The sequence below is a fragment of the Streptopelia decaocto genome (genome assembly GCF_964273445.1).
Source record: "Streptopelia decaocto genome assembly, chromosome: 8".
NCBI classification, from domain to species: Eukaryota; Metazoa; Chordata; class Aves; order Columbiformes; family Columbidae; genus Streptopelia; species Streptopelia decaocto.
The window spans coordinates 7,086,957-7,111,497 of record NC_138662.1 but is presented as its reverse complement, the minus strand read 5'-3'; the positions used below and the strand labels follow the sequence as shown (position 1 = coordinate 7,111,497).

The 24,541-nt window shown below is 37.5% G+C and overlaps 1 protein-coding gene across 1 annotated transcript in view; it reads right to left on the bottom strand.

The window, feature by feature from the left end:
• DOCK3 (dedicator of cytokinesis 3) overlaps positions 1–24,541 on the bottom strand; it is a gene marked incomplete at both ends in the record, with an annotated part of 194,875 nt that overhangs the window by 85,874 nt on the left and 84,460 nt on the right. Inside the window, 3 exon segments of the mRNA XM_082060424.1 lie at positions 2,837–2,984; positions 5,250–5,310; positions 11,689–11,770. Coding sequence (XP_081916550.1) covers positions 2,837–2,984; positions 5,250–5,310; positions 11,689–11,770 — 291 coding nt within the window.

The following is a 24,541-nucleotide window of genomic DNA, read 5'->3' as shown; positions in this document are numbered from 1 at the left end:
CTGAGCCATCCATCACCTTTTCAGGTTGGCTGGTTCTACAGTAAATTTACCATTTGGAATATGCGCCACACTACATCAGACCCTGATGTCAAACAGACGCGGCCAGAAATGCGAAGTATACTCTTGTCCAGCTGGGCAAATAGCAACAACTGAGAATCAAAAGGGAAAGGCATCCCAGCAATACAGCACATTAAGAGGAAGGAGTTATAAGAGTGCTTGAGAAGAACAAAGGGTTGAGAGAAAACAGGACAAAAAACTGAAAAAGGAAAAATACATGAGGTTTTTAGGGGAATGGGAAGATTGACGCAGAGTAAGGTGCAATGAGCAAAAACCTCCATTAAAGATAAAAATTCATACCAAAACATGAAATCAAGTGATCTCAGATAAAAACCCACCAACAGCAATGGATTGAGAATTTAGTTTCCATCTCACTTTTAAAATATTTTACATGTCTATTACTAAAAAGAATTATGAAAGTTAACCTTCATGCTTTTACATAATGAGCTTATAACTAGAGCTGTGGTACTATATCCTCTTAGTAAGATTATAACATGACCGCAGGATTAACAAACAGGGAAATCTAGATTGTAAGAAAGAAGTATTTTGCAGACATAAATCTTTAACAATAATAAGGAAAGCTGAGAAAGACTGGAGAAGTAAATTGATTTTTTTCATAAGTATTCTCCTCTTGTGGATAAGGCAAAAGTCTGCATTGAAACACCATGGATTCATTTCAGCCTTTGTTAGCTTTTCGGTGTCTCTAATTTTTTCCAGCTTCTCCCTGTGAAAAGGCTTTTCTAGCTGTGTGCTGACTGTCTCACTCACTGTAGCTTTAGCCAGATAGCTACAAAAAGAATGCTTTTCACTGCTCCTTTAAAATACAAACACACCTCCCTCACTTATTTCATCTTTATGATGTTTTTCGTGGGCCTGAGGCATTGTAACAATAATCAAAATGAGAGCAGCAGGTAAGAAAATAACTCCAGTGTGCTTCAAGCATTCATACACAATTTTAAACTTACAAAGGACAAAAATCTGTCATTTCAATTTTAGTCTACAAAGCCAGAAAAGGTAGGTAAAGGTAAAAATGTGCAAAGACAAAATGCAAGCAGATAAACCTGCAAAAACATTCTGTTGTGGAAAATCAACAGCTATTAAAGCTGCAAAACTATAAGCTGGTCCCCTTTAGATATATCCATCTTCCCTTCTGAAAATCTTTGTCAGTGTTTTACAGAGAACATGCCAAACAGCAGTAGCATAACATAATGATGTACAAGACATATAACAACTCAAGCGAATTATAATAGTGATAAAAAATTACAAGCATCTGATGACAGAGTTTAATTCTGTTATGGGCTCTACTTCCCCTCCAGGAAGGCAGAAATGGCAGCACGTGGATGTTGAACACAAAGGGCCCGGGGAAGCAGAGGTGAAGAACAATGGCTGGGATAAACCCACTTCAACTTTTGGGCAGATAGAGTCAGTGGTGCAAAGGGAATCTGAATTATCAGAACACTTCAGATCAAGAGGAAGAAAAGGTAAGTCCTCTACCCTGGGATTTTTTTTATCATAATAGTAGGGCTTTGGATTGCTCTAACTGGCTGCATGACAAATGGAGAAGTCTAGGATTTTACAGGTTTTTTCTCTCCTATCTTTCACTGAAATAAGAAGCTAAAGATGCATTAAAAGGACATAAAACCAGAAATCTGATACTCAGAATGTTGCATTACTGTGTAAACATTCAAAATGTTGCAGTTGCAATATATTAACATACAACTACAAGGCCAATATTAACATAAACAGGATAACCAAACACCAGTGGTTTGAGATAAGCTGAAACTGAATGGTGACAAATGCCAAGATTATCCAGATTCTGTTGACGAAGAGACCATTTTATTCCCTATAACTTGACATTTTTGCTAGTTTTCATAACTGTTGGTGAAAGAAGAATGGAAGAGCCAACTCTCTGAGAGACTTTTCTTTGGACTTACAGATTTCTAATGTATGCAGAGATACCCAAGAATCTTTCAGTGAATATAGAAAGCCATTTTTTTATTTATAGTTTCTCTTGAATGTCAGATTTTCTGCTGCTAAATGCACTTCTCAAAGAATATTGAAGTTCTATAACCCCTATAAATTATCTTATTACTCGGAATAGTGGCCACGGACCGCAAAGTAATGTCAGCTGTATCTCAGACGATCTACAAAGCAGATCTTGCCAGTGTTTATCCTCACTGACAAGAGATTTAAATATTTCCTGCAGTCTCCAGGCAGTTTGTCTGTGATCTTTTTATTACAACTGTGAGACCACAATTCATAATAAGAATCTGTTAGTTCAAAGTTCAAAATCATGAATAAGTGAACACAGATTCTTGCTCAAAAAATGTTGACTTCTTTAGAGTTTTTTGGTTACATGCTGTTGACTTCATTTGTTTTCTACTTCTTTTTGGTCACCATGACTGATAAGGAACAGGAGGTGGGGCATGAGGAACTATTCCCTTAGTCAGGTGAAATAAAGCATATTTCTCTGGTTTTGACCTTAGCAGATTTAAAATAAATCATATTCATAAGAGTGCAGCTTTGCATGTCACACAGATTTGGACAATATTCAGTAATTTCTGAAACACTTAATATCCCTGAAACATCTGTGATAATATTCATTAATTTCTATGATTGTCTGGAATAATAAAGGAGCAAAAACCAGCACCAACAGCACTAGTTTACCTTGTGAGGAGGATAAATCAGCAAATGCAGTATTTAACACTTCTTTAGTATTTCATCACTCAACATATACAAAGTGTTTTTCCTAATTCTTTTCCTTCTAGGAGTTACTCACGTGTAAACTTTGAGAACAAAATCCTTCTCTTCTTTTATTTCAGAGATCGACTGAAGTACATCCATGATGCTCAATACTGCACAGCCATAGGGGCGGCGATAGTGTAAATGAGGGGGGCCTTTTTTTGAATCATTTAGCAACATGCGACCTAAAATTAAAAGAAATCTTCAATATTAGACATTCACATGGAGCCATTCCCCCCATTTTGTTCTATTAACCCTCTGAATATGCAGACTCACACTAAGTTTCAGCTACAGCTTGCAGTCTTCTCTATACTTCCCATCATTTTTCTTCTTAAAGGTTTTCAATTCCAGAGATCACTGGAACCTTCCTGACCCACTGGGCTACTTTGATTGAGGCACATCACCACATTTAGCTACCAGAACACTCCAGGGCACAGGGAACAGCATCACGTCTGGCTGTCTTTCATTTGCAGCCCTAAGACACATATTTGTATCCAGCTGGGTTCACTACAAATCACCTCTTGAATGAGCCACAAATATGGCTTGTGCTCATCTCTCTGCATCCACATGGAGACTCACTGTGGTGCTTCCATTATGGTCCAGTATTTACACAAATATTCACTTTATACAATTGCTTTAAGGGAATGTATTATATATTGTGTCATTTACCATTTTGTCCGGGAGCACATAAAGGAGAGTTCTGAGATAAGAAGTTGCTTAATGATTAACTTACTATTGCTAAAGCAGCCTTTTAATAGAGTAAAAAATGCCAAGACCAGAAAAATCACTATGATAATCTCAGCCAATTTACAACATTACACGTAATAATTTGTCCAGCACTTCTTGCATCGAGGTTAAAAATCTGAGCTTGAACTACAGCATATCTTTCTGCAAGCTTCATTCACTAGCGCAAGTGATACAGAGTAATTCTTACTTTTTGACACTTTATGACACAGTGAAGTCAGATAATGAAAACCCAAACCTTCTAAGACATTTGTGACTTAGCAGGCATGCTGTCATTCACAGGACAACACAACAGCACTATGGTCTCATGTAGCTGTTTAGACTTTCTGTCCTTCAGAAGATATCTGAGGCTGGTAATGGATACTATGGCAGTATTGAAGAGGTTGGAAATAGGGTTAAATACCCGTTCATTGCAAACACTACCTAGCCATTTTTCAGTTAAGTGAAAACCTGAAAAACACGAGACAGTGCACTCCTCAGTTGTTTAGAATATTACAACTGAACAGACTGTTATTTCTACTGTATGTTGTTAACATTTTAGGTCTAAACGCTTGAAATAATTTATATTTAATATAAGTAAAATATTCACTTGCTAATTTCTCAGTGAATGTACACGTGTTCATAATTTAGAACCATTTAACTCTATATTACTAACTAATTATATCCTTTTTAATTACAGCTTTTTTCCTATCCAACACCTTCCATCTAGAAGACATTCTAGCAATTTAATTCACATACCTGAAGTCATAATCAATTCAGTGAAACACAATGCTGGGCTAAAAAAATTAATCTAGCTGTCCATGAACTACTTTGAGCACTGCTCTCTACCATGTAAGATACATTCTAAATTCAGCTTCAATCCTGAACACTTTCCAGTCTTGCAACTGCAAATCTCAAAAAGAATAAAGGAAGCCCAGCCTGGCCTATGAATAGCCAGAGAAACCCACTCTATAAGGGCGACTACTCAAATGACTAGCAAGGAAGGGCCTTCTTCCTTACGCAGGGTCAGGTCTAGGTACTCCGCATCCAGATCTCTCCTTTGAATGGCATTGTGTGAGCGGCCAAGAGAACCTGAAAAGCAGCAAGTGTTCGCTACTGGATGGCGGGCTGCAACTCTGCTGGGCTTCCAGCGGCAGGTACTGATGCTAATGCTCTACTTTGGCATCAGCACATAGAAAGAACCCCCAAGATGTGTGACAGCTCCCCTGCTCTTCTGTTTTATAGGCATCTCCTCAAACTTGCATGTGGGTTCTTGGAAGCGTTACAGACTCCTACAGCAGAAAGCAGATCTTTATGTATAATTTGTCTAACAGCCTCCCATTTACTAGATGTGAATGGCCAGGTATGCTGATATCCTGCCCTGTAAACTAGCTATATACCATCAGTAAAAAGACCTCAGTTGAGATTTTTGAACATTAAACAAAAAGCCTTTTCAGTTTCTCCCTCCTCCCCCAAATGTGTTGTTTAATCAAATATTGTGTTCCAGACTGAGGAAAAAGAAAAATCACTGTTAAACAATCATCAGTAACCTTTTAATACTTAGTTACATATGGTCTGAATATTAATCTCAGCAGACAGGCATTATCTATAATTGAGTTTTCTAACTGGTTAAATCATTATAATGCCACTTATGTAACACATACATTTAAGAATATTGTAAAAACATAGTTAACTGTGTGTATGTCAAGTAATAAATCATACTGTACCTATTCGAATTACATGAGCAACTATGTACAAATCTCTCTTCATGTCCTTGCTGCTGAGATCCTAAAAGATCGGAAAAAAATAGACATTAAAAAAGGAACACATTCCACTTCCAAAATAAGTGTCTGCAAAACACCCACGAACAATAAGGACTACACAGTATTATTCTTCACTCATTTAGCTCCTGCATCTTTAAATAAGACAAAGTATTATTATTTATAATTTATGGTAAGAAAAATAAAGCATAGAAGGATTATATTTGGACAGAATGATCTTTAGAAAGAAAAGAAATGAAAGATTCTGACTTCGCTGCTAGCAATGCTGTATCAAAATTCTAGAAAACACTTAAAACATTCAGGAATTCTTTAACTCAAACGCATTATTAGACTATATTAAATTTACAAAGTAAAATTAAACCACTGAGTTACCTCAGCTGCAACCATTCTGGCTTTCTTCACCACATCCCCTGACTGCAGGTCCCAGACCTGTCCCTAACCCTGCTCCTTTGTTTCTGCTTTCCTGATTTTTCACCTCCCATCACGGAGTCTCAGTTTCATGAGCTCTAGAAAATATTTGCAGCATGACTGTCAGAATTTAGATGAAGCTTTTATTTTATGAGTGGATAGGTGCAATTCCTCAGAACAAGCAAAAGTCTGAAGAGGAAAGGCAGGAGACGGAGAGACGTGGTTTCTTTAAATGCTTTTGAATGTGCAGCTTTAGTCTTTTTTCATATGTTAGATGTTCGTTACACCATGAAAGCAGGAAGGCAGTGTCTCCAGCAGGCATAGAACCAATAGTCTTTATCTGTATGAGCTGAGGGGAGCCAAGGGCAGGTAGTTCATAGCTAAACATCTTCAAAGCCCAACAGGCTGCATGCCAGCCGCTGACTGGAAACGCTCTCTGCCCCATTCCAACTGCTGAGACATGCCCAGGGATTATTTGGGGAGCAGGGCAGTGGAAAGGGCCACATTTGGCTAAACACATTCTAACAGTTTGAGCAGCATAGATGATCACTCTTGGTTTAGTGTGTTCGAAACAGTAATAGGGTATTGGAAAAACTAAGAATAAACTCAGTTTTAAGATGAGGTAATTGCTTAGCAAAATACAGGACCTTAAGACCTCATAAACAGCTGTAACATGGATGAAAATCTAAAATGCGATGTCACAGAATAGCAGGTCAAAACTTTCACAAACTAGCTTCAAGAAAAGCCAAAAATTAGAAAAGAAGAACCTACAGAAGAGTAAAAGGAAAGCTGAAGCTAATGAAGACAAAAACTATTATTGACCCTGACAAATCTTTATTATTAATGATAATAAATTAAGAAAATATGCATAGACCATAATTTATTACTGTGGCACTTTGCATTCACATGTTTGAAACTGTCTTAATTGCAATTTCCTTGGCATGTTGTATTTTTTTCTTATATATATAAACCGAGATCAACTTCTAAGATATTCCTGACCCACTTTTTTTTTTTTTTAATTAAAGATCTGAGAAAGCTTTCTTCCTAAAAATATTAGCATTGTTCCGTAAGTTTTCCTTATGTTACTAACCTCCAAGACAAGATTTTAAACACGCACTGTGATATTAATTTGTGTTTTAGACTCTGATGCAAAAAGGCTCCTCATTAGCTGGTGTTTCTCTTCCTCTCTCTCCCCTCTCCTAAGTGTCATCATCTTCTTGTCATGTACTGATTTAGGCCACAGAACCCCCAAATTCTCCCCAGACATAGAGGGCAACACTCCAGTCCTTTCTCAAGAGAAGAGGAACTGGCAAGTTAAAATGATTCATGTATTCTTCCTAAGAACACAGGAGAGCGAGTGAAGTGTGCCTGCATGTGCAAGAGAAACAGCCAACAAGAAGGTTCTAAGCTCAGCTAGTGTTGCTGACCTCGCTCCTCCCCTTACACTGAAGCAATGGACATCACCTCACATCATTCTAAAACAATTTGGTTGGTTTGTACAAAGTGTTTTCAACACACAACTTTTCAAAAACAGCTCTAGGGCTTTATACGTGACTTTAAAATCAACTTGAGATGATACCTATGTGTTCATGTTTCTTCACTTTATTTTCTTCCTTTTCAATTGAATAAAGATATCCATCCCAGTGGTAACAGTCACTTCTAAGACGTACAGTTGTGTGGGGAGAAAACTGGTGGATTTGTCTACACACAAACGTAGCTTGGCCTTGTACTAATACTTTAAAAAAAAATACAATGCAAAAAACAACTGGAAAAGTCTCAGTTTCAGAAAAATATTGTATTTTTCTTAAAAAATGACACAACTAAGTGGTATTAAACCACTCTAAAAGGAAATAATGCAACTTTTATATAAAGGGGGCAGGAAATTTTAAACTGCAGACACTTAAGTTCTGTCATTCCTAGTTTGAACCAATTTAGTGAATCAAAAATCATAATTTGCTGGAACCTAAAATATGAACTTTAATTCACACAGCAAATTTCTTCCCTGTATGACTTGAGAAACCAAATCTCAACAACTGAGATTATGATGGCAATGCAAATAAACACTGAACTTCAGATTATAGTGACATATAGTGCAATAAAATCTGGGCACAGTGACTAAGAACCAGGCATAAAGAGAATTTATTCTAAGAAGAAGTTTCAGCCCCTTCCAAGTAACATTATATCGCCAAATTACAACAGGCAAGTACTCAATTCATGGCTGTATCTTCTTCCCCCATATAAAAGGGGCACTGTATTTCCTTAGGCAGCATATGCAGAGACTTGCAAATCTGCTGTTTGGGATGCTTACTACACCTAGCAGGTCATGCCTCTCTAAAGCCAGAGAATTAAGCTATATATATCTTCCTTAGCGTTTTCTCTTCAAGTCTTATTGCACGAATAAGGGAACATACTTTCTAGACTTCCTCCATCACCTAACACACCAGTGGAGCATATGGTAGGCTTTATCTTGCATGTCTTGGAGAAACTGGAGTTGCACGGTAAGAAGGGATTTGACATAGTTTTAATCGCAGTAGTGCCTGACAATACATTTCAAAAAGAAAAACACCAAACCCATCTTGGAGGCAGTGCTCAGTGCTCCACAGTGTAACAGATTTTTGAAAATACCTGTAATTTGACAGAGGGAATTTTATTATACTATCAGATTACCAGTTCTAATCAACATCAATTTAGAGAACTATTTTTTCAAAGGGCAGCTGTCAAAACATCAGAAAATGGTAGGGCATGCACATATTGATGGGTTCACACTTTAGCTGCTTTTCAGTTTCACAAAAAATACACTGTGTCACAGTCAAAAGACAAAAAATGCGGGCCCAGATGGCCTTATATTTCCTTTTGTACAGCAGAGGCTTTTTACCAGGCAAGAAATTCTTACTATGACATGGACCAAACAATCAAAACCCCGAGCCCCTGTGAGGAGGTCTTCAGATAATTTCTTTGCAGACAACCCATGCACATGACTTCAAACCCAGAAGATATCAAACCATGTTTATTATTTCTTTGTGCGCAATATAAATAAATCTATTTCCAGAAAGGTGTTTTTAGCATCACATCCACAGGGGGGGTTATTTCTCACATCCTTCTGAGCTTCTTAAATGATACTGGTTGATAAACAAAATAATTTCATAGTAATTCTAACTGCATGGCTTTTTAGAGTTCTTTACAGTGCTGGTTTCCATAAAGCTCTAACTGTACATTAAAAAAGCTAACCTCCACCACCCCAAACAGTGCAACTGAGGATACCTGACTGCCACTAATTAGTTATTTAAACTGCTTTACCCAATTCAGTTGCCAGCCTCACAGGCCACATAGAGTAAGGTATTTAACAAAAACAGCAAGCTTATACTGTGCAGCTAGGTTTTAATTCAGACACAGCAATGTTTCTCAAGTGTGCATAGGCTAGAGGTTGGCTTGACTGAACTTTAATCTTCAGAGGAAGCAGTTTCTCACCTTTGGTATGATATGACAGCAGATCTAAAACCAAAACCTAAGTGATTTGGCTATCTTACACAAGGAGACAGCTGAAGCCCTAGAAGCAACAGAGAAAGCAGGAAAAGACAGGGATACCTTGAATTATCTGAGATATGGGGCTTCTTGCCTCTGGGAAAGATTAGAAATTTATAAAAATACTGTGGGGTGACAGGGGGGTAAGTAAATAAATAAACAGATTTAAAGGCAAGGCTAACACAAACTTGGGAACAAACCTAAAAATCATATAACTGTCTAATTTTGGAAGCATTTAATAACTCTGAAATTATAGTAAGAAAGAACCACTGCAGATAAACTAGTTATTCAAAAAAACTATTATTTGTTGCTTCTTTACTATATTCTTGCGAAAATTCTTTGAATACATAGATGAAAAATGTTGTGACTTTTTGCACAGATTGTTTTGCCAATCATCATAATCCTGTTATGTACAGTATACATTCTACCAGAGTGAGTGATAGACAACAATAGTATCTCTGAGAGCTGAAACTGAGGCAGCTTTGGTATTTTTGTGCAGTTAAATGGAAAGGTGGCTTGGGAGCGATCTCTGATCAGAAGGATAGATACTACAGAGTGGCACACGTCTGCAATACTCAGGACTTGCCCCACTCATAATATGCAGCTGGTCTCTTCCGGAACTGTGTTACGCCTCTGGTTGTAGCATATCATTATTCTTTTTGTATTTTTGAAACCACGTAAAGATTGATTTGCAGGCCACCAGAGCAAAACTCTTTCATACAGTGTGAAACAGGACCCTAAGTAGTGTGGCATCAGCGTAGATAGGGAAGTCTGATGGTGAAAATCTTTTTTAAGAATGAAGAACCTCAGAGGCCCAAATAATCCAAACTTGATAGAAACCAGTCTGTGCTGCCTTTTGGGAATAATCATTCAAGGAATTCCTAATCCTACACCCGACCTTTTTGCGTGATCCAGACCCCAGTGCTGAAGCTTGCTCCCTGGCCACCTTTTTCTTAGAAGAGAAAGATACTTGGTTTTGAGTTCCAACAGTGGAGTTGTCAGTGCCAACGGCAACACTAAGACATTGTTACCTCTGCTGATGTTCAATCAGCTGGTAGCACTTCACTGATTGTACCAAAACCAGGACTGCTACTGACGTCAGCATCAAGGTCAGTGCTATTTCTGGACTGATCTTATCTCCTATATCCAGATGGAGGCAGAACGGAGCATCCTCACACCTGACAAGATATGCTCTGTTCCTTAAAAGGAGAAATTCAGCTATCTTCTTAAAGGAGGAAAGAGAATGGTACTGGGAACCACATCTAATTCTGTGTCCTGCCCTGCCTGACCTCAGAGGATTTCACGGCCAGAACCAAAGCCTATACCAAAGCTGTCTGCCATCGGTTTTCTTCACTGAAGGTAAAAATACTTCTGTCAAAGAACTCCTAGCATGTGCACTAGCTAAAGGTGAGTCACGATGGAAGGTGTTTATCACACTTGGGATCTGAAATTTCTTGCAGTTATTCTGTGATGAGCTGTTAAGTTTCAGTGTCTCTAGATTTCCATATTCCTTCAGAGAAGTGGTGACAGATAAAATCATGGTCTGACACATGATTCTGAGGCAATTTTTAACAGAACTTAAGACCAGTGAAGACTGGATATTAAAGCCAGAGTGTTTTGAAGCTGCTATTTTGGCAGAACCAAAACTATAAAACAAGAAGGTGGTTAAGTAAGACTTGAGTCTGAAAAATTAAAAGGAAGTAAATCTAAGCTCGCTATTTCACTCCCAACTGAGGTATTATCTGTTAGGAAACACAGATGGATATTACTTATATCATCTTTCTGGCACAGATGGTTAAAGACTGTTGGTGGAGTTGGTCATATCTGCTTTGTGTCAGGAAGGAGCAGCTATTCACACAGACTTGCTGTAGAAACTTAGAAAAATCCAGAGTTTCCTTTATTACAACCAGCTCTCTGTAGCTCAGCTTGGCTGCTGCTTCTGCAACACAACCCAGTCTTGCTGCTCCGTCACAAACCTTGTGCTGCCCACCTGGGAGGCCACAGCTGCACCACCCACCTGGGGCTGCTACAAGGGCTCTTGAATGGGCCATGACAAAAAGCTGCTTGCAGAATTTTCTGTTTTTCTGTGTGCATGTGTGTGTTGTTGTAGTTGTTTTTCTACCTCTGATTTTGAAAAAAATGGTCAATGCAGCTTTTTCCTGTGCCCTGTTACCTAAGAGCATAGTACGTGCAATGAAAATACTCAAATTTCTAACTATAAGCAGGAACAAATAACACTTAAAAGGAAGTACTTCATAATACTTACTTAGCCATAAAAATAATTTAGAAGTACATCCATTTTCTTATGTTAACAGTTATAACTATAACAAAACTTAGAAGCAGCTGCTGTTCTACTCAATATATTGGAAAGAAAGGATTGTTTTTTCCCCCCTCAGGGTGATGACATCTACAATCATACTACTGTAAGGGAAGAAGAAAGGGAACAGACACGTACTGTGAAAAGTGCACACATTCGATCTATCTTCTCTGGATTCCTGGGGCCTCCGTTCTTGTTTAACCTCACCATAAACCTCTCACTAAAAAGCAAACAATATTAAAAAAAAATAAATAAGAGTTTCATGTACACACTTCAACATATAAATACAGGTAGATAGGGATCTTTCTTTTAAAGACTCACTAGGTACAGCAATATTTTTAATTCCCAAAGCATATGAAACTGTACTTACTGATCTAGATAAAATCACATGGAATAGCACAGAAGACTTTTAATAGCAAGTACTCTGCATGTGAAAACATCGTGTTGATGCATATTCATGATGCAATAACATTAAAATAAAGTGAATATATGAAGCATAGGCTTTGAACACATTACAACTATTTCAGGCAAAGGCTAAGGCACACTTGCTGAGGCATACGCTGCCTTTGGTAAATCGGAGCTCATTAAAATTCACTCAAAAGTACAAGTAACAAGAATACCAATTAAGCAATCTCCTCAACATATACTATTTATAGAAGCAATATACTAATTCAAACACATTAAGATTCAATTGATAGAACTGCTTATCAATCAAATTAAATAGTCCTTTTACCAGCAAAATCAGTGTGTACAGCCAGACTACAAAAGAAATAATCCTTACTGTGGAGGATAAGCCATGGACTTTGGTATTATTTTTTAAGACAGACAGAGAATTTATGTATACAAATAAATCAGATGAGTAATTTATTCGGTAGATGTGCAACAACACACTAAGAATTGATCAGAATTTTCTTCCTGCAGATTAGTAGAAATACAGCAAGCGCACATCATTAAATCCTCTAGTTACATTTGCATTATATTACAGATCCTTTCAATTTTATCCTGTATGACTCTATCAACTCCAGTAACTTTTATTTGACTAAAGCACGTTTTCCAGCATATTATCCATTGTTAGCCTGAAAATTATGCAAACCTAGAGTACACACTTCTTCCTTTGGTAGCTTGCTCCAAATGGCCATTCACCCCTGCTGTTAAACCAGACAGGTTAACGCCAGCTTGCGAATGTCTGCTTTTGGGCCTTAGCCACTGCTTTTTGTTGCACTTTCTTCTGTATGTTAAAAAGCCCTTTAGAAAAGTGAATTTCTTACAGAGTAATGATATCAGTCACTAATTGCACTATATAAACATCTATCAAAAAAAGCGCAGCAATTTTATACTGTTAAGAAATTCAACAAGAAGTGTTGGAATCATTTTATAGAACTTACCCATAACACGATTTTTCAATGTAAGTTTGTAACAGTCTAGTACTGGTACCACCTACACCACAAATACCAATACACACATATCTGTATTTCACACTTATGAAATGAGTTCCTACTAATCCTAACTGTAATTTATCAAACATCACATATTAGCCTTTTTCTTCAGCATTATGCAGCGAGTTCACTTGAAGCAACCTGTCCATTAGAAATACTGATATATTTTCAGAATTGCTGCTTTGTCAGAATGGTCCCTACTCCTGTAAGCACGACTCCTACATCTTGTTATACACCTTTGCACAGTTATTTGCTTAAGTTATCTTGCTAAGCAATCCAGATCATGCTCTCTGGTTGTTTCACTCAAATGTCCATGTATCCCACAACCTCATTCAGTGATAATTCTAATTCATTTGTAGCAGATGTTTATAACCTCAGAGATTGCTAACACGCCCTAAAGAAACCCAGAAGAAACAGGTATTCGATGATTCTTTGCCTACAACTACTTTCTGAGATGTCAAATAGAAAGTTAAGAATGTTTTAGCAAATGCTTTAATGACATGGTATGATCTAATATTTTAGTAATAATTGTATGATATATTAAGTGGAGTGCAGTACAATAATACAACTTCAGTGTGTAACAGTTAAATTACAACAACAATATTATATCTTCATATTTACATCTATCTACCTAATACACAAATCACAAAAAAAAGTCAGAATTTTTAAAATAAGACCTATTTTCAATGAAAACACATTAATTACACTTTAAATCTTCATCATTAGTTCAGTCTTCTGCCCATTATTTTACTGGTAACTGATTAAGGTTGTGCAAACACGCAGTAGCAAGTAGTTCAAGCAAGATGGCCAAAGCGGTTGCTTCTCCCAGCTGTTGCCTCAGTCCTTTGTTGCTCCTGCAAAAGGGCCACGCAAACAGGACCTCCAGCACTGCCTCAACAATTACCCTGTAGAGCTCTAAATATTAACAAACTGAAGCAGGAGTCAGTTCGGGGGCAGTTACAGTTGCTGGCATCCAGCTCTCCCAACGGGATGGATTTCAGAAGAGCAGGCAAGACAGTTACAGTGATGCCCACAGGTGAGCACTGGTTAATACAGGGAATAAACCAGAAGATAACTAACTTTTACACCACCAATTTGCAAACATGAGTCATGCTTTATATCATTAAAAATAAATAATAAAAATAACTCATAGCCACATTCTTTCTAAGCCAGAGCAATAAACATCAATATTTCCAATGTCTTCAAAAACACTGCCTAGGAAGACTTTAATCTTCACAAATTTAATTTTAATCCATCAATCAGTTTAACTGTAAAATCTTTCATTTAGAGAGATTAGGAAATAACATAAATTTAATTTCTGTTACAAGTATAAATTGTAAAACTTGTCTCCTTCCATAAAGAAAAGTAGAATTCATTAAAGAAAAACAAAAATCTATCATGACCTACAGGGATACAATAGTTACTTTCATAAAATAAACATCCGTCATCTGTAAAACTGAACTGAACTTCAAACAACTGTAATTAAATTATTGTAGTAATTAAATTATTGTGTTAAATATAAATTTGCCAACACCCTCTACTAGTACACTGAAAAATAACTACTATACCTTATGCATTTTAGCCATGCCCCATTTTTAAGGATAAGAGCATAAAATGGATCAATACCACACAAACAAGACCCCTGCCAAACTGTTCTTTCACTCGTCTTGCTGGGAATGTAATTTGGCCACCAAAAAGGGGCAGAAAGCTGGTGTGTGCAGGGACCAGGAGGAAACAAGACAACAAGCAGCCTGCTAGTTAAAGATTATGAGCAAAATAAATCATGTCTGCAAGGGAAAATGTGTTCACTGGTGGAGATGTCCATCTAAATTCTAAGTATAAATCAAAGCTGGCTCACTCATATTTGATTGCAAACCCCTAAAAGTTATTACACCCTATATAATAAGTGCTTGGAATATCTTCAGTTTCATTGCAGTGGTCAGACCGAGGCTGGTTCCATCATTCAGAGGATGACTGACGTTTTGAAGGGAAAACAAACCACTAGCAGAGCACACCAAGCTCTTCTGTGACATGAAGAACTATTGACAGAAAAAGAAACCAGAAATTTGAAAGCATACTGTTGACTAAGAGTATTTTCAAATTCTGGGGTAAAATTAACAGGAAATATATACTACTATCCAACATTATAGAAGTAGAAGATGCCGGTCCACAGATAAAGACAGAGCAGGTCAAGGTCAAAAACAGGCAAATCACACCAATGGCTCTCCATGGGAAAGGTCCATCTAACCCTACCATCCCATCTCCAACAAGGGCCAGTAGTGGATATTAGGGAAATAATAGGAGAACAAAGAAAGCATACGGTAATGCTCTGCTGATATGTATTATCAGCTTACATCAAAGTGAAGCTCAAGAATAGCAGCAATATCTTTAATACTCCTGGATATAGAGAACCCAAGAACCCAGGCTGTCACGCTTAAAAAATTCTCACTAGCCATGTACAGAGTTACTATTAGAGAGTGAACTTTGTAGCAATTTATAACATACAATACATATATGCCATACAAATATATATATATATATGCATTATATGAAATAATTTGAGAATTAAAACTCATTAAACTGAAGTTCTTTGAGAAATATCATAACTGCTCTTTTACCTCTACTGATCTCAATAATGTTACATATTATTTTAAAACTCCAGTAAGTTCTAAATTTTTTAACTTCCAACAGAGATTTTGTTTGAAAAAATATTTCAGCACTAATGAGCATTACATTTTCATAACTGAACTTGAATAAAATACTGTACACCACAGCACAGTGGTGTACACCTGTGCAGGCCGTGCCTCTGACAATGGCAGAGAGGGACTGTTAAGCCTTTGAGTTGAGATAGTCTATTTATACTTGATTCATTACCGAAAGTTGTATTGCCTAGTCTGCTTTCAAAACATACAAAGAGATATTCTGGAGGTACATTTGATAGCCTCTTGCAAGGTTTTACTCCATTAACAAGTGGAAATATTTAAAAATTTGCAGTTCACCCTTTTTCTTGTTATAGCCAGAGAGAAAATCTGGTTCATGTCCCCATATTCCAGTGCTTTTCAAGAAATGAAGCAGACCACCATCTTTTTCACCTGCTTATTTATCATTTGTTACCTTATTCCAGCACTATCTCAGTAACAACTTTTAAATTTCTTCCTTTAATTTCCAGTCCTCCCTTGAGTCCTCTTGAGCTTGTGTCACTAATTAACGGGACTTTGAAGCAACGGCAGCATTTGAGAGCTGTGGAACATTCAGTCAGAGGAGAGATCCACTGACAGGACCAGGAGCACGAACAGATGCCAGTGCTAACAGGGAATCTTAAAAGCCTAAGGCACCGCAGGTTCTTCCACCTTTCCTTGCAGGTCATTTCTCCCTAATTTACAGTTTTGTTTCTCATCTCCACAGTTTCTCTAGTCTTTGGTATTACTGTTCAAGTCCAATAGTTTATAGAAACTGTCTAAATATTCCACTAAACATTAGCTGCTGCTGCTAGCATACCTTGGAGTGGGACTTCAACCTTTTTACATTGTTGATGCATATTATGAACTAGTCAGTCAGATGCTCCCCATTTTACAACTGCAAATCTATTTCGATGTAAGAAGAATAACCCTGTTTGCAATAATCTGAAGATCCACTGCCTTCAGCTATAATTATAGCTCCCTTTTTAGACAGAGGTACACATATTTAAGGTCAAGAAACCTAATGGGGATTCAGACAATTTCTTATTTTGGGAGCTAATTCCTTTGAGAGAGCTCATTCTTCAGTGTCCATTCCCAAAGCTTATCTTCCACACAAAGACAAGAGCATGCATAGAATCCACACAACATTAAAGTCCAGCTTAGTGAGACCAAAAATCTAATTAAAGTGTGTATGGTAATAACTGCCCATGTTTGTATGCATTAAGCATTATTTTTATTATAATTGAATATGTTCTAATTGTTTAAATAAAACAGATAAAGTATGGAGAGGTACTGAGTATTTGACGCAATCTGACTGCTTGATCAAAGTAAAAAAAAAATAATCAGCTATTCCGAAAATACAGTAAAACCAGTTCTCTCTTGCCTAAAATAAAAAATAAGAAATGCACCAAAACAGATAAAAATACAACATTTTTACCTTGCTGAGTTCAGACCTAAGACATGCCACACCAGGAGCAGTATCTTAAGCAAAAGCTGATTTATTCCTCTTGCTCCTATTGCTATAAGCAATCTTCAATTACTCTAACTGCAAGATCTCCTCCTGTGCTAACTCACGTCACAGTGAAATCACCTCTTGTGTAGCAGTAAGTCAGGTTTTACAATCACTTGCATGGTTAGTAATTGCTAAACCTCCTAAAATATAGGAAGAAAAATATAGCAAGAAACATTGCTCTGATAAGCAGAGTCAAATAGCTTCTTGTTCTTTTACTTGAAAGGAAGAAAAATGAAAGCAGTGTAGTGTCTCACTTCTTGGCTTCCTTTAGCTGTCTGAAAAGCAGGGTAATAGTGAACTGGCATCTGTTTCTGCAGAAAAGGAAGGAAGCAATCAATGGTTTGAGACATTACATTTTCAGCATGAAGGAAGGGGCAAACAGGGACAAACGTCACTGTTGGGTGAGCAGGGGTGGCATTATGCCTGTGGGGTTGGTTTGTTGTTGAGGTGGTTTGTTCATGAGGCTGTTTTTGCATAACATGTGAAGATGACAACAAAAGGCCTGGCAAAGGGCTTAGAATGGATTAGTGACCTGCCTTGTATGAACTCATTGGCAGGTTTAATCAATGCAGAGTTGTGAGACAAAGATCCTGTCTGTGCATCAACTTATGACTATAGGTACAGCATTAACAGATGCAGAGAGCCAGAGACATGCCAGTCTGGAGAGTGGCTCTAGATCAATTTTCTCTTTGAATTGGAAACTGATGATAAAGAACACAGACTAAAAAAAAAATTCTTTAACAATGTATAGGAGATTGGTTTTCTGAAATAGACACAGTGCCACATTAGGGTGTCAATCCCCTTAAGCAGAAACCTCACATGTTGTGCCTTTCCCTTGCCTTAAATACTGGTTTGGTTGCCCTTTCTCCCGGAAACAAACACCTCCTTCACCCTCTCCATTCCAACATGCCACTGAAAGCGAGAAGGTGCAAATCTGTCCCCTCATTTTTCTTATTTCCCTCAGTGCTTTTTATTCCCAGAGAACAACTGGGGGAGCGCTGAAAAACTCAACATTTTTACAAACACCTCAGTCCTTTCTCAAAAGCTGTATATAATTGCATTTTCAGAATCTAGCATTTGACTGATCACTTCTAATAATAACGATTATTTAAAAAATATACTTGGGTCCCATGACATGTGCGCCTGTACACAGTTAAAAGGGTCTTATGGTAGTGGGGAAAGTCATATAATAATTTGTATTTTAGTCCTCGATCTTCTTTCAGTGTCTCCCTACATTTCTTTCTCACTCTTCCAGTATTGCGCAAAACCCAACCTGCACACAAACTAAAAACTCAGGAACAAAAGTCTGAAAATCCTGCTACAGCATCTAGCAGGAATAAGCTACATACACTTTCCTAACCAGTACAGTTTACCTCCTTTCATCACACTCAGTCCTACCACGTAAGAAATGGTGATAAGCGCATTATTTAATTTCTCACCAAAAAAATTCTCTTCTAGGCTCTTCATTTAATGAATGCTAATATGCCTGACAATAATTCTAGAATAAAATTTGAGTTGGCATATGAATATAATAAGCATTTTAAGACACTACTGTAAAAGCACCATTTTTTTTGTCTCAGATGAATCTTGTGAATAAACCCTATGCACTGCAAGCCCAGGTCAGCCAGGACAGACCTCAGGATGAGCTAGTCATTCTCTATGACAACAGAAACCTCGCCAACATTTGCCTTCAAAATACTGCAGCCTTGCTGTGCACACCCTGTTTCGGACAGTTTACTTCATCAGTGCCACAGAACACTGCATTCTGTCTACCACGGTGTGTACAAGCCCTACAAGGACAATAGGCTGACTGGAATTATGTTAGGAATTACTGGTATATGAACAACATATTTTCCTAAAGCTGCAAAAAAAGGGTGCTTGTTTCAAAACATACATAAGTTATCAGAGAAACACCCTGAAAGATATTCCTGGGGTTTGGGAGAGGGCGAGAACTGAAATACAGTCTGTAAACCTTACAGTTTCCATAAGCTAATATAAGCACAAATTAACTGGGGAAGCTGTTGTCTGTGCCAGAGAGGGAGCACGCTGAACCAGCACAGCCCAAGTTTTAAAGCCCCCGTGCAGCAGCATTAGCTAGCTTTTCAGGAAAGCAATTATTGCTCTCCAAACAATAACAATATGAGGCCACTCATATTTGCTTGTACAACTTTACATAAGATTAGCGAAAACACAGAAATCTATTTTAATTCCATTTGCCAAATTCATCAAAATCTTTCTCACATTTGTCAACTGCAAACACATTACTGTGCTTAGTGATCCAACCAGGCCACTATGGGACACCATTGTGTCCTGATGCTTTTGAGAACACCCTTGGAAAAGTTTCTGTAAAGGAAACAAGTTTCATGTGAGGACTTCTTTTATTTGAACCAGATGGTCTCATAAGCATGAGGAAAGTCTGCCTGTATATCAACATTTCAGTCACGCCGTTGTACTTTAAAAGGCAGAACCAGTTTGCCTGCAGTCCATTTAGGAGTATCCTCTGAAAAAGCTTTTCAAGTTTATATTCTGTTAATCACGTTCACCTTTTAGAGTTGCTAGTTTTTGCTCATTCTCTTGGAAAAAAACAAAACAAAAAACTATGCTGTTAAAGCTGCTGTAAGACAGACCCAATAATAAAATCTCCCAGTGCTCCACAGAATGAGTCTTCAGTTCTCAGTTTAAGTGTGAGTAAATAAAAGCATATGTACAGAATGATACTGTGTCTGTGGAGAACTGAATTCCCATATATACCATAACCCAATGGCATATCTGAGATCCCACAGTATTTGAACAATCCATCATCGACAGGGGTCACTCGTGAACCCCCGAGACAGAAAGATCACCTCTGCTCAACTGCCACTTTGCACATTGGCTGAACAATGATCCATGAACTATTTAAAATCTTCCTCCTTGGGCAAGTGCTCATGGTGTGTGTTCAGGTTTTTTTTGAGGTGGGGAGGATGGCAGGGGGTGTGTATTTCATGAGCTGCCTTATCCAGATGATCTGCGATAACCCCAGTTTCAAAAACAAGTGAAGGAAAGTACACTGCTTTGGTTTATGGAGTGTATTTTATAAAGACATCTTAGAGAAACGAACACCGGATCTGTGAGGGAAATGAATATGGCTCTGAGAAAATGGTTTTAAGCAAATTCAGGCTTAGTACTCATGAATTATTAAGTTACGACGTTGGCTAGAAGCCGGGGGGGGGATTACAGAGCTTACAGTAAAACTGCTACTGCAAACACTGGGTTTCCATAGAAACACAAAACAGAGAAAATAACTACCTGTCGTCTCTCTCGACCACATTCAAGGAAAAACAACCACAATGTTAAAAACATTATTAAAGTTTGCAGGAGAAATGTAGCTAAGCAAAAATTACATTCTCCTTGGGTTCTCATGAGTCTGCCACACCTGAACGCTTGACACTGTCATTAGTATTTTTTTCTAATTACATGATGAAAGGTACGTATTTGTCTTCCTGAAAGGAATCCTCTCTGTTAAAGTTTCTATTTCAAAAAAAGAGGACACTTTAGTCTCTTTCCAGTGGTCATTTTAACCAATGAAGAGAAAGCCAGACCGACCCTGCCAGGCAGTATGTGTGAAATGCCTTGACCATAACTGTAGGGAAGCCTTCTAATTTTGGATTACAAGTATTTTAGGAAATAGGTATTTTATCATCGTCTCTAACCTGAGAGAAGCTAATGGTTCTGAGTCTAACACAGCAGTTGCCTCATTCCTTGCTCTACGAACCACATATCCCTCTTACTTGGCTTTGCACACAACAATTTCAGAGACACATACTGGGTTTTGACAGTGAATTTTGCAACATTACACTGAGCCTTCCTACAGACAGAAAATTACTTGTAATTGCTTTCTTTGAGCTATGTAGTTCACCTAAACATTTTAACAACGTGTATTTGTACCCTGCCAGGTGAGACAGCAAAATCTCCTCTAGCTGTATGTGCTCATGACATATTTTTTTCTTTCTGAGATGGAAAATGGAAGAAGAACTTTAAATAATTGCAACTAATTGATTTCTTCCTGTCATCAACTAAAAAAGAGAAATATCCCTCTAGAAAAATCTGTATCCCTGCCTATTGATATTTCGTATCTGATCCCCAGCCAGAAAATTTTGGGGAGGGAAGGAGGGCGGTGGTCGTGAGAGAAATGAGGTAAGACTGATTTTTGTAAAAGCTCCTGTTTTATGATAGTTTGATATTACTCATTTTACAGGAAAGAATGAGCATCTCTAACAACAGCACTTACCTCTCTACAGCAACCTTGACATACAAATCCAGATAGTAACAGTTTCTTTAAAATATATAATATTAATAGGAAAGGGGATAAACAAGAAAACCAAGCAAACACAGATTTGGGAGAGAGATCTAGGGAAAGAAATTCAGGTGAAGCAACTGGTAGGGAAAATGAAAAGGCATTATTCCTCCTTCACCCTTTTGTAAAATCTACGCAAACACCTAATAAAATACTCCAAAGGTTATATCTGTCTCCAGTGATGGTCAAACTTGTTCTTTCTAGAAATTATACATTATATATCAGGAAGGCTCTTTGTCCCTGGCCATACGTGTACAGGAGACTTCAGAGACCCACATATTTTCCACATTAACTAGAGTGACCAGAACAAGGGCCGTTGCTGTGGAGAGCAACATCCCTCCATGTTTGCTTTCTGGAGGATGCTTTTAAGGAAGTTCATCTTCGGCAGGATCCTCCTTGTTACTATTGCTATGGATTATCTACTGCACAGAAGTCAGAAAAATACTTTCCTTGAAATACTAAGTACACAATAAACTAAAGTATAGGAGGGAATGATGGAGGATTAGCTATCCCAACAGATCAGATTGCTAGAAGAGAGGTAAAAATTAGAAAGATGGATTTTTTTCATGACTAAGCAGAAGAAAAACCTCATTAGTTGGTAAGTCTAATCCCTCGGAAAACTCTCTGAATATTAAAGAAATAATTCTGAATGATACAAAGTTATTTGTTCCCAGTAGACGAATCATTATACTGAATGAGATAGCTTTTCTATTTTAAAATAACTATGAGAAGGCTGCTATTAAAAACATAACAAATGGATAGTTTAGCATGTAATTGTACAATAAAAGTAAAATATAATTTTCTGCTTCCTAACATAGCAACTGGCAATAGTGGAACATGACAATATTTTAAAGCAATTAACAGGGGATAAATACAGTCACAGCACTTGGGAGCTATTACCTAAAGAGAGAAGCAATGCAGAAAAAGGGATCTTAAGGTCAGTTCCACACTCTGCAGTCAGATTTTTTGGTACAAGTTACAATGTGGATCTTTCCACATTTACTAACTTCATTTCTTTTTCAGCTATTCAACTTCAACCATATTCATCTATCCAGTGATCCTGTCTTCCCTTCTTCTGACTTTATTAATGCCTATCTTCCTGTTCATTCTTCCTGTTTCTATCTTTCCTTCCCTTGGCCATTCTCAGCTGCTGAGCCTCCCTCCACCCAAGAAGCATCTGACGTCTAGAACGCTCACAGCTTCTACACTTCTGGTTCGGAGCATGTGGAGTTGCTCTGTCTGGCTGTTCTCCCATGAAGCACACTGATCCTGCACACAGAGCTTTCAGGGGACTTAAACCCCTGCTAAGATACAAATTGTGGAAAATTTGCTATTGCTTTGCCACAAGTCTGCTTTGTGTTTAAAATCAAAGTTCCAGACTATTATAATTGTCTACATTAAGAAGTGTTACACAAAAATTATTCGAGCAGAAATGTGTAAACGCAATGTAATTTTAGCTATACTGTTCTTGCTAAAATTTTTTGAGGAGCTGATATACATTCCTATTGAGAGTTTAAAAGTCAAGAAAATGTAAGTAAATGATAATGAGAACCATGGAGCTAACTGTCATCAATAAATACACAAAGAGATGAAGGATTCCTGTCAAATTTGTCAAGGTTACCTTCATCAGCTTGGTAGACAGATTTGTATTCTGACATCTGAATTAGGAATACTGTGTCAGAGAAAACTCCTACTATGGAAAAAGTGAAAATATGGAAAATAGGACAAGACTGTTCAAGTGAGGAGTAGCTTGAGAAAACCCTTTTCTAACACATAAACACACACACACAGATCAATCTAAAATCAGTTTGATCACGCACTAGAAGTTTTTACACTTTTAATATCTTAAACTTTTATGTATTTGTCTGCTAATTTTTACCGGGTAAAAAATGCTTTGAAAGTATCTCAAGATCATGAGATGAGTTATAAAGGGGAAATCATTACGTCTATGACTTCTGCAGTTGCCACCCATACACAACTGCAGAGCAATGTTCACAACAAAACAGCGTCGCTTCAAATTTTTTGATGCAGCCTTGAAAAAAAAGAGGCAGATGATTTTGTAGGATAACTTTAGAACAGCTAAATCCAACTATCACAATATAGATTACGAGTATTTTTTAAATGCATAATTATGGTTCCAAATCATATCTCTCTCCTGTGAGCTGCTTTGTCAATGGCAAGATGGGACACACACGGTACTACTCACATTCTCCCCAACATCCACCACAAATTCAGAACATTTCCATGAAAAACATCTTTCCATATCACCTATTATCAATAGCATTAAAAAATAAGGTTATGTTTTCTCTCATTTTGCCTATTACTTTTCAATTTTAACACAAAAAAGAGATGTTTCAAAATTACCAAATTGCTATCACTGTAAGGGAAACTGGCAGCTGGGTAGAAGATACGCTTCTACATCTCTAGTATTTTAAAATCACTGTGGGGCTCCATTTTCTCACATTTCTGCACGTGTTCTACCTAGCCATCTGCTGAGAACAAACAGGTTACAATTTTATCCTTCAGCGAGAAGGAAAAGAAAGTGAAAAGGCACCTCAACAGAACACAACGAGATGCTTTAGAGAGGGGCTGGATGTCAACCTTGTTAATACCTCCACATACTCTGAGGTAAGAATCAAAGCAACAAAAGAAAAAGGCAATGAAGCTCCCTCATGAACTTCAAAAGACTATTATGTTTTTAAAGAAACAAGGACATTCTCTGTAAGGCACCTAACCAATAAATGTTGATTTGCATTAGAAAAGCTACAAGCAGCTATAAATGAACCATGAACCAGTGAGGAATAACGTCTTGCTTCAGAACAGACACATGCTTCTCCATCCTGTATCTCAGTGTCTCAGGCAAAGAGGAACGGTGTGAAATTTGGAATTCTGAGGTAGTCTCTTTTGGGGGGAAAATATTCTGCCAACCTATCTTTTCCCAATTACAGTCTCTAGTCAAGATCAGCTTCCATCATGATGCTGCTAGGATACTACCAGCTGATATAATATACTAGAAAAGACTTCCATCCAA